Source organism: Cervus canadensis, chromosome 9 (assembly GCF_019320065.1).
Source record: "Cervus canadensis isolate Bull #8, Minnesota chromosome 9, ASM1932006v1, whole genome shotgun sequence".
In the NCBI taxonomy this organism is placed as follows: domain Eukaryota; kingdom Metazoa; phylum Chordata; class Mammalia; order Artiodactyla; family Cervidae; genus Cervus; species Cervus canadensis.
In genome coordinates this window covers 66456445-66468466 of record NC_057394.1, presented here as the reverse complement: position 1 = coordinate 66468466, position 12022 = coordinate 66456445, and the positions used below count along the sequence as shown (strand labels likewise).

Sequence of the window (12022 nt, the reverse complement as noted above, 5' to 3'; positions counted from 1 at the left end):
TGGAATGAAAACTAACCTTCTCCAGTCCTGTGGCCACTGCCGAGTTTTCCAAATTTGCTGGCATATTGAGTGAAGCACTTTCACAGCATCATCTTTTAGGATTTGAAATAGCTTAACTAGAATTCCATCACCTCCACTAGCTTTGTTCGTAGTGATGCTTCCTAAGGCCCACTTGACTTCACATTCCAGGATGTCTGGCTCTAGGTGAGTGATCACACCATCGTGATTATCTGGGTCATGAAGATCTTTTTTGTACAGTTCTTCTGTGTATTCTTGCCACCTCTTCTTAATATCTTCTGCTTCTGTTAGGTCCATACAATTTCTATCCTTTATTGAGCCCATCTTTGCATGAAATGTTCCCTTGGTATCTTTAATTTTCTTGAAGAGATCTCTAGTCTTTCCCATTCTATTGTTTTCCTCTATTTCTTTGCATTGATCACTGAGGAAGGCTTTCTTATCTCTCCTTGCTATTCTCTGGGACTCTGTATTCAAATGGGAATATCTTTCCTTCTCTCCTTTGCTTTTCACTTCTCTTCTTTTCACAGCTATTTGTAAGGCCTCCTCAGCCAGCCATTTTGCTTTTTTGCATTTCTTTTTCTGGGGGATGATCTTGATCCCTGTCTCCTGTACAATGTCACGAACCTCCGTCCATAGTTCATCAGGCACTCTGTCTATAAGATCTAGTCTCTTAAATCTATTTCTCACTTCCACTGTATAATCGTAAGGGATTTGATTTAGGTCATACCTGAATGGTCTAGTGATTTTCCCTACTTCCTTCCATTTAAGTCTGAATTTGGCCATAAGGAATTCATGATCTGAGCCACAGTCAGCTCCCAGTCTTGTTTTTGCTGACTGTATAGAGCTTCTCCATCTTTGGCTGCAAAGAGTATAATCAATGTGATTTCAGTGTTAACCATCTGGTGATGTCCATGTGTAGAGTCTTCTCTTGTGCTGCTGGAAGAGGGTGTTTGCTATGACCAGTGCACTTTCTTGGCAGAACTCTAGTAGCCTTTGCCCTGCTTCATTCTGTACTCCAAGGCCAAATTTGCCTGTTACTCCAGGTATTTCTTGACTTCCTACTTTTGCATTCCAGTCCCCTATAATGAAAAGGACATCTATTTTGGGTGTTAATTCTAAAAAGTCTTGTAGGTCTTCATAGAACCATTCAACTTCAGCTTCTTCAGCATTACTGGTCGGGGCAGAGACTTGGATTACTGTAATATCGAATGGTTTGCCTTGGAAACGAACAGAGATCATTCTGTCATTTTTGAGATTGCATCCAAGTACTGCATTTCAGACTTATTTGTTGACTATGATGACTATTCCATTTCTTCTAAGGGATTCTTGCCCACAGTAGTAGATATAATGGTCATCTGAGTAAAATTCACCCATTCCAGTCCATTTTAGTACGCTGATTCCTAAAATGTCCTAAATTCCTAAAACGTTCACTCTTGCCATCTCCTATTTCATCACTTCCAATCTTCACTGATTCATGAACCTAACATTCCAGGTTTCTATGTAATATTGCTCTTTATAGCATAGGACCTTGCTTCCATCACCAGTCAAATCCACAACTGGGTGTTGTTTTTGCTTTGGCTCCATCTGTTCATTCTTTCTGGAGTAAGGTCACCACTAGGAAGAATCTTAAATTTAGATGACTCTTCCATTCAGAACTACAAGTCTTCTGGCAGAGAAGGCTAAAGTGGAAACGAACTTCATTAAAACACGTGAAACATGAATAAAGCAAATAATTTTGGAAGAAACATTCAGAATGTGTATGACTGGACAAATAAGAAAATCAAGACTATTAAGGGGACAAATCTAAGGTGCAATACTTAACAACTTTACTAAGTATGTAACAGTTCCCAGACGTAATCTAATCATGAACAATGACATGAAAATGCAGGGTGCAATCCTAATAAAACTTTTACTTTACCTTTCTAATTTGCTGTAGAGTGCAGACAACACATTATACTTCTTCAACAGTCTTGACATAGCATTATCAACTTTGGTACTAGTATCGATTTCTTTTAGTAAATCAAAGAATTTATAGACACTACAAAGGAAAGAATAGAAAAAAGTGAATCCACAATTTTAGAAATTCATTTTTTCATTTTCAAAGCATAGACATTTCAATTCAAAAGGCCTGTTAGCTCTGTACCAAATCACTATTATATCCTTTGGAAGGAATTAGTTTTTGCATTTTACTAGAATTTAAAGGGGAAAAAAAATCAACTAGTCTTCAACCTATACCCCTGTATCTATACACCTAAGCCTACATCCATTTATCAACAAGAACACAGAAAAAATAAGGGTTTTTACAGACATACAAATATTTAGTTCTATATCTAGCTATATGTTTTAAAAATCCTAAGTTTACATCCATTTATCCAACACAAAAACTACCTGTTTCATTCTAATGTTTTCCTTTACATATTTACATCTCTTCTTTGACAGTGAGAAACCTGGGATCCACTTATCTCTGACTTACTCATTTAATCAATCCCCCTGTAACTACCAAGCTACCCGCTCCTCCATGTTGGCACACCCCTCTCCTGCTTGGACTGACTCCCTCCACGGTGAACTGCCCTCACCCCTCCACGTAGGGATCTGACTGCTCATCCCAGACAGCTCTTACCTCACACGTGCTGTGACTCCCTACACCAGCTGTCCGCACACCAAGCAGCCCATGTCAAGAAGCCCCCCACACCCTCCGTTGAGGGATGACCTCCTCATCCCACTTTGGCTCTAACACCCTTCTCAGGGACCTATGGCTCTCCCTCACCACAGATGCACACACCTTCTCTCTTTACCCCACCAATGGTTTTAGGGGAAAGAAAAAGCAAATAGCTGGGAGCTCAGATGGTAAAGAATTTGCCTACAATGCAGGAGACCTAGGTTTGATTCCTGGATCAGGAAGATTCCCTGGAGAAGGGAATGGCAATCCACTCCAGTGTTCTTGCCTGGGAAATCCCATGGACAGAAGAGCTTGGCAGGCTACAGTCCATGGAGTCACAAAGAGTAGAACATGACTGACGACTAACACTAATAATTTTTATATCACAGGAAAGGAACGGGACCTGAGACTTAATAAGGATAAGCAATCTATGTCAAGTCACATACCTTGTAAAATATACCCAGTCTATCTTAACCCAAACATTGATATTCTCTTTCCAATCCTCTGAGGTCACTAAAACATTTGCTGATGTAAAAATTTACCTGTATATTCAGACTGTTTTCAGCTATATAAAACCTATTTTGGTTTAGTGATTTTATTTAATAAAGTTAAATTTTGAAATCTCTGAGAGGTAAACAACTTCTAATTTAATCAGTTAAATATGAACATAGAAGGTCTTTGTTTCCACATTTTATTTAGAGGTAGTAAGAAAGAGTTACTAAAACGTGAAACAATTTTATCTCATTTACACAAAACACCAGTTATGTTTAACTCTAGATGGCTTTATCCAAGAAGAAACATACTACTATCTTTTTGGTAAATTATTTACTGTTATATATTGTAAATATACTGTCAAAGAAATGACTAGAAGAAATGACCAGAAGGCTTTTCTTGAGTTGTTGGAAACAATTAGTAAACTCTCATTAGGCTTATAAACTCAATATAGACATTAAGTAATTACAGGGGCAAGTATTAGAATAGATACTTAATTGAATACACAGTCTCAAAACATATATAATTACAATATCTATTATATTAAAAGTGTTAAACTTTAATAAATTAACTAAATTCCTTGAAGATGGGCTCACACTACTTTTACAAAGGTTTTAATATATAATAAGCCTATTTAATAATTCTGCCTTTTTTGTCCATTTTATCAACAGCTACAATTAAGAAAGTTAACATAGTGAGAGATACAATGAAGATTTTCCCAGGACACAGACTGGCACGTTTTAAAGAAAGTGCAGCATAAAGACATTAAGGGCCCCAACAGAGTAGGAGAGTTCACTAGCTGACCCAAATTCTCCATGTTTTAGTTAATTTTGGCACTTCCCACCAATTCCCTGAAGTCTATTAAAATGGTAGTTCAGGAATAGTTTTTTTTTTTTTTCCTTAATGGCAGAGGCCTATATTAATGTAAGAAATTCTACCTGGTTTCAATGTTTTTCTGTAGCTCAGTGAAAGTGAACGGCATCTCATCTAAGTCAACTGCTGCAACAAAGATACAGACTCCCCACAGTTCCTTTTTCTTTTGAACATAACCTTCCTGCAGACAAAACAAAACAAAAAGGTTCAAGTAATTCATTAAATCATTTACACACAAAATCTGTGTTAAAATTATTCTATGCAACTTTTTTCTTATTAAGCATAATAAAATAAATCTGTTCCTGAGTCTTTATGAGAGTATTTAATTTTAGCTAGTAAAAACTAGTTACAAAATTAGTAACTAAATTTTATATTGTAAAGCAAAAAAATGACCAGAAAGGTCAAAAAGTTAAATTACAACTTTCTATAAGAAATCTAGAAGCCAGTCAGTTCTCTGAGGTAAACATTTTCAGTTCTCAATAACACAACATCATCCAAGCCAAGGTGAAAGATTTTACTTCATAACACAAATTTTTTTTAAAAAACAAGCCCATTTTCTCACTTGATTATCCTCCTTTTACTTTAATTCACTTGTTCTTTTACCAAACTATTGATTCAAGTATTTTCTAACCTTATGAAATTTATATCTCTCAGTGCTCTAACTGCCATCCTTATAAAATGGAAATACTTACCTCACTTTGTAAGAATTAAATGAGACTTTTATATAAAGCCCTTACCACAATGCCTAGCATTTAATTAGTATTCAACGAATGACAGCTGTCATTATCATTAGAATATTTTTTCACTATCATTAGAATACTTTTTCCCCTAAAAATATATATTTATTTAAATATGTGTTTTATAGGTAGAATTGGATTATATTAAATTTAAAACAAAAGAAATAACAAATTATCTAATGTTCTATCAAACAGTTGGAACTACTTGCTTACTCTTAATTGTAGAGTACAATGGAGCTGAAAACAATTTTATATTGTTTTGAAATCTCAATTATACAAAAGTTTTAGGAAAAAGAATTATTCTAGATTATCAAATTTTAGGGATAATACAAAGCTTATCACTATCCAACTCTAAACTTTTCCTTAATTTTAAAAATCATATCTTTATCTTCATACAGTTTTATCTCTTCCAATTTGTTTTTTTTTTTTCTGTTAAAATTTATATTGAGGAATTCAGAGAAACCCTAAGTAGAGCAGGGAAAAGCTAGCCAGTCATACACATGGTCATCCTGTGACAGCTGTGCAGTTCAGGGGACCAACAACGTGCTGACGTTCAGAACGCTTCTGCCGTTCTAGAGGCAGAACACAGGCATAGGAAGATGACCATTAACATGACATACACACAGGCCTTAATTCTGAATTACCAGTTAAGATATTAACCATTTATCTGAAAGAAAACAACATATAAAAGCAACTGTGGAGTACAAATGTGGAGTAGTGAGAATCATCTACACTGGTGCAAAAAAAAAAAAAGCGACATTATCTGTAGAAAATTTAAAAATGGTAATAAACCAACAAAAGCTGATCAGCTTTAATTATCACCATGATCTGGAAATTTAAACAATATCAATGATAAAAGCACACCTCTCCAGAAACACATCTCTTGGTCCTACTGTTGAGTTTATATATATATGGTGGTGGTTTAGTCGCTAAGCTGTGTCTGATTCTTGCAACCCCATGGACTGTAGCCCACCAGGCTCCTCTGTCCATGGGATTTTCCAGGCAAGAATACTGGAGTGGGTTGCCATTTCCTTCTCCAGGCCAATTTGTTTTTTTAGTATCTTCTAAAATTTGACATATCTAATAATTTAGATCACCAACTCAATGGACATGAGTTTGGGTAAACTCCGGGAGTTAGTGATGGACAGGAGGCCTGGCATGCTGTGGTTCATGGGGTTGCAAAGAGTCGGACATGACTGAGTGACTGAACTGAACTGAACAATTTTTAAAGAAATAATCATTATGCAACTAACACAGTTTTGTCACTTTGGGGATACAGTGATGAAAACAGAAACAAAAAAAATTCCCTGTCTCCCTGGGAGTACACTTCTATTTAAGTTAAAAACATGAATTTTTGTGTCGAACAATCAAGACTTTGAACACATACTCTAGTTGTGTAACTGTGAACAACTGATTAAATCTAATTAAACCTAGTTTTTACTAAAATAGAAATGATAATAGTATCCTATCCGGGTCACTATGAAATTTAACAGTGAGGATGCTCTTAAGCAATCAGCACAGTGCCAGGCCTTACACTCATTCAATAACAAACAGCAGCAGCACTGTTACCAGAGGATCTAGCACTCATTCCTCTACATCGTTATCTGTCTCAAAAACTGTCCACAACCCAACCTTCTCCACACCAAAGATATTCATCCTTGGGAATGCTGAGGAATACTGGAGTGCTGTGTGTAAGAAATCATTTTTATTGACTTCTAGTCCCTGGCAATCACTGATCTGATGTCAATTCCTTCTCTAGAATGTCATACAAATGGAATTATATAGGCTGTAACCTTTTTTGTCTGGCTTCTTTCACTTAGCATAATGCTTCTGAGAACTCATCCATATTGTTGCACCTATTAGTATTTATCCCTTTTATTTGTTGAGTAGCACTCCATTGTATGAATACACCACACTTTGTTTATCTATTCCAAAAGCTGAACACACTGCTATGAATAAGACTACTAACCCTAGCCTTAAATATTCAACTACAGATCTTTAAGTGGATTCATATTTTCATTTCTCTTGGGTGAATACCTCATTGGGGAATGCTAAATTCTGTATTAAATGTAAGTTTAAGTTTGTAAGAAACTGGTAAACTGTTTTCCAATGTGGCTGTAATACTTTGCACCCCCACCAGCTACAAATTAGAGTTCCAGTTTCTTCACATCCTCACCAGCACTTAGTTTCTGTTTGTCTGTTTTCCAGTCATCCTAGTAGGTGTGTAGTGGTACGTTTTCCCAAGGACTAATAACATTGAGTACTTTTTCAAATCTCACTTAGCATCTGGATCTCTTCTTTTGCCAATTTTCTATTCAGTTGTTTGTCTTAAAAAGTTAAGAGTTACTTAAACATTCTGGATTCAAATTCCTTAACAGGTATGTGTTTTGCAAAAATCTTCAACTGATCTGTAGCTTTTCATTTTCTTAAATAGCATATTTCAAAGGGCATAAGTTTTTAATTTTGATGGATCTCAATTTATTACTTCACTTTATAGATCATGCTCTTGCTGGTACTATCCATGAAATCTTTGTTTAAACCAAGGTCACAGAGATTTTCTCCTTGGTCATCTTCTGGAGTTTATATATATGCTTCATCTGAATTAATTTTTATGACTGGTGCAACATAGGGACGAAAGTTCATTTTTTGCTTATGGATGTCGAACTGCTCCAAGTATCGTTTGTTGAGAGGGAACTCCTTTCTCTATTGAACTACCTTAGCACCTCTGTGTGCAAACACTGACACATATGTGTGAATTCTATTTTCTGATTCTCTGCTCTGTTCCACTGACCTATTTGTCTTTCTTTCCACCAATACTACAATGACTTGATTACTACAGCTATGTTTTGTTCTTTTTTAGTTCAGTTTGATTCAAGACTTTTAAATCCGTAAATGACATTTGATTCAGTTCTCATTGTGCAGATTAAGAAATTGAAGATTAGAGTGTGGAGACTTGCCCAACACAGCCTATCAATGCCACAGGCCTATAAAACCTAAGTTTCCTAACACTCAAATTAGTCTTCTTCCCTTTATTTAAGAATATTTCCTTACTACATTTCTACATTGATTTCCTAACATTTTCACTATTGAAATCCTTAATCTCACCACCCCACTGAAAGTCCTGTACTCTTAACTATTTTACTCTTCTGTACTTTTTATTTCTATTTTGTTGAGAAGGTTAAAGAACCACAATTCCAAAGGCCTCAACATGTTTCTCCATATCAGATAATTTCTAATTACCATATATTACAGTCTGACTCCCAACATCCCTGCATCTAGCTCAGGTCCCTCTTCTCTTCTGACTTGGACAAATGAACATCCTCCTCCAACACTTTATTTCAGTAAATCTATTCCCTCACTTCTTCCCACTTTGGATCACCTCCTTCAAGACCTAGTTTATTAATTCCTCCCTCTGTCTTACATAATTTATCTTACAGTTCTTTCTAAACACGTGCTTCTGTTTAGCTACAAAAAAGCTTGTGCTGTGCTGTGCTAGGTCACTCAGTTGTGTCCGACTCTTTGGGATCCCATGGACTGTAGCCTGCCAGGCTCCTCTGTCCATGGGATTCTCCAGGCAAGAATACTAGAATGGGTTGCCATGCCCTCCTCCAGGGGATCTTCCCAACCCAGGTCGCTCCTGCATTAGAGGCAGATTCTTTACCATCTGAGCCACCAGGGAAACCCAAAAATACTGGAGTGGGTAGCCTATCCCTTCCCCAGGGGATCTTTCTGACCCAGGAATTGAACCGAGGTCTCCTGCGTTGCAGTCAGATTCTTTACCAGCCGAGCTACCAGGGAAGCCCCACAAACAAGCTTACATCACTTAAAAAAAAAAAAGTTATCCTTCTATCCCTGGACTTTATCAAGCTACCGTTCGAACCACACATACAAACCTCTCACTATTCACACACACACTTACCAGATACACTCTCCCAGTACACACCTACTGCATCCACTGAACACATCTACTATATAAGCGCTATTCTACTGAGGCTATTGTCTAAGTCTCGAAAGATCTCTCTTTAAACTTAATAGACTTTTCTTTGGTTTCATCTACAAAGACCTCTATACAACATCTGACACCACTGTAATGAAACTTTTCTCCTTAGCTTTTCAAACACAGTTAACATTCTCATTCTCTTTTTTATCTCTATCAACTTTTTCAGAGTTTCCTAATTCCAAAGACTTTTCCCCACCACCTTCTTTTTTCCTCTGCCGTCTGCAGTTTCATCCACTTCTATAGCATCCCCAACTCCTCGATACAGATGTTTCACATGACTCATCCTGCTTTCCAGCCCTCACTGCTGTCTCAAGATCTATGCCCTATTTTCCAATGGAAATTACAACCCAAATTTGTAACTGATTTGTTTCCTCAAAACTTTAGCTGAGAATTATGTAATGGGCTCAGAATAGGACCTTTGAAACCATTAAAACAGAGGAAAAGCAATTTTTACTCAGCCAAAAGAATCACAAAAAAAAAAATAAATGAAAGAAGAAAAAAATGAGGAAAGGATAAGAAAAAGCATTTTGCAAAAGAAAAAGAGTAATTTTCAATAAACATATTTTGAAAATAAGAACCTCAGAAGAGTGTTAATTGAAGGACATTTTGCTAATTTGCACCAAGAGCCTTAAGAGTTCAGTTTTATCTCTATGAATTTATCCAATGAAAATAATTACTAAGTAAGATTTAGTATAATAAATGTTCAAAGAATTATAACAGCAAAAATAGTGGGAAACATTTAAATATCTTTAAATAGAATAGTTAAATAAATTATGATAGAGCTGTATCAAGAGCTATATAAAACTCTTAGAAAACATTTCAAAGATTATAAGGACATGGGAAAAAAAACCAAAGACACGTTAAGAGAAAAAAACATCAGAATACAAAATTCTGTGTATATTGTGACTCCAATTTTGTGAAAAATTTTAAAAGAAAGGATAGGCAAAAATATATCAAAATGTTAACTATTATCTCTAGGTGGTAGGATTACAAATGGTTTTCATTAACCCTAGATATATTTTCTAAATTACCTACAATTATAAAATAGAGGGGAAAGTAAGTCAATTGAAGAGTACTAAATTTATATAAAACAGGTGAGAGGAAAAATTAGGAATATTCTTGAGAAAAAATTTTTTTAAATAGTAAAACTTTAATTACATATACTACAGTTTAAATCAAAATCTACAATCAACACTTAAGATGCTATTCATTTAAGCTATCATTTAGTTTAGTTTACTTAAACCACCCAATTGGTAACCCTGAGTTAGTGATATGACTTCTACTGGGTTAACCAAAAAGTTTGTTGAGTTTTTTCCCCATGATATTTTATGGAAATACTGAACAAACTTTTTGGCCAATCCAACACTTGCTCTTTTACAATGCACTAACTTATAAAAGAGCTCCCCCAAGTGGTAACATAAATCATCTTAGAGACATCTGAAAAGTAGGTTATCTTAACTGAAAAGTAGGTTAACATAACTAGCATGAATTTAACCTGAAATTTTAAAAGCTAAAAACACTACTCTCTCTTATCTTTACTTTTTAAGATATCAACTATGAAAATGATGGAAATAAGCCATAGGAAACACGCTCTTTATCTCAGGGTCAAAAGGATACATCCTCACACCAGATTCATGAGACTGTAATGAGTGATTAGCAATAAAGTTACACGTTAAATGTATTACAGAAGTAGAGGGGCTAAGAGCTGCCTTTATATCTTCCCCTCCGGGATTTCCTTACCAAAGTTATATGTAAGAACAAAAGAAATAACATGCTAATATGCCAGAAAATTCTCCCTCTCACTTGCATAATATTAGCTGACAGCAGTGAGTGCTAACGAAATTCTTGATGTGCTCACAAGAACCAAAAGGCAAGAGCAGCACAGCCAAGAAGAATACAAAAGCTTACTTTACTTGTGCTCGATCATATTTTTGATTCAAGATGCAGGGGTCAACACCAACTGAATTAGCCATCCAGTTACACAATGCCTTTGTGGAGAAAGAGTTGACTCTACTCCCAGAAAAATATGTTCTTGGCAAGTTCAGATTCATCTAGTCTTCTGCCCAAGAGATGAGTACTTGGAGCTAAGAACTTCTACAGAATTAAGTGGTTAGGACTATTTAAGCACCTAACTAAACTCAAGTTCAGTTTACTAGACTGTTCACCTGTCCCTATCTCAACTAGTTTGTAAGCATTTTGAAAGCATAATCACACTAAGTACACTGCTGAACGCCCAAGAACCTAGTACAATGGTCAGCATTAACTTGACATTAAATGGATATATATTTTAAAAGCAGCATCAGTAGTCATACCCCAGTATAGGATAGAATGACTTTTTTGACTTTCTCGTTTTTCCTCCTAGTAGGCTCAGAGAACGAAGCAGCAACTGAATCATGAGTAAAAAGTTTTAAGGTGAGAATATTGGTCCTACCACAATATCTTTATCTCCTGATCACACACTGATAAGCTACTGAGGATCAGCAGGATTAATTCACACAAAGAAATGAATGACCATCTTCACTTCCTAAACTTGTAATACATAACTGACCTGGAATTTAGTTTCTAGTCAAGCTCTCTGCTTTACTGAGTCCAAGGCCCAAAAAATGATCCACCCAAGAAGACAGAGCCATAGAGTAGTGAAAACAGCCACCATATTAAAACAACTACTAATTAACTGATGTCTACCCTCTTAGAAACAAAGATGAAAAACAGCAAGGAAATCAACTACTACAATTCAGATTTAATTATTCGTATAAAAGATATTTTTCAAAGTTTGCATGTCCATTCATTCAACCAATATCATTTGAAAAAATGAAAACATAACTACTGAATAAATGAGTTGGCATTAGAATAAAAGAATCTCAGTTGGAAGGGAAAATGAAAGGGACCATCGATCACTGAAGTCCTGTGGTCTGGGAGTCTCTAGGGTTCAAATCATAAAATGATAATCTTTGGCAAATTTGCTTAAATTTTTAAAAACTTAAGTTAACCCATATGTTTACTTTCAATAATGCCTCAGTAGCTAAAGTAGCTAGTGTTTCACTTTTGCTAGAATTCAATGCAACAAGGTAACACAATTTATCTTTATACTGATAAAAAGCACTGGCTGTCAGGCTAGAATAAAATTAGGAAAAATTATTATTTAATAAAGTTTGGTACACTTTCTAAAAGAGATTCAAGGTGGGGGGAAGTTTGGTGGTTTCTGACTGCAATATAAATCTGATTCAACTTATCTTAAAAATG

At 35.6% G+C, this 12022-nt stretch overlaps 1 protein-coding gene across 2 annotated transcripts in view; it reads right to left on the bottom strand.

Moving 5' to 3' along the window:
* Positions 1–12022, bottom strand: part of RB1 (RB transcriptional corepressor 1) — a 116384-nt gene that overhangs the window by 84231 nt on the left and 20131 nt on the right. For both annotated transcript variants that reach the window (XM_043478295.1, XM_043478296.1), the window contains 2 exons: positions 4108–4223; positions 1937–2056 (listed from right to left, as the gene is read on the bottom strand). In XM_043478295.1, coding sequence (XP_043334230.1) covers positions 1937–2056; positions 4108–4223 — 236 coding nt within the window. The remainder of the gene's footprint in view (positions 1–1936; positions 2057–4107; positions 4224–12022) is intronic.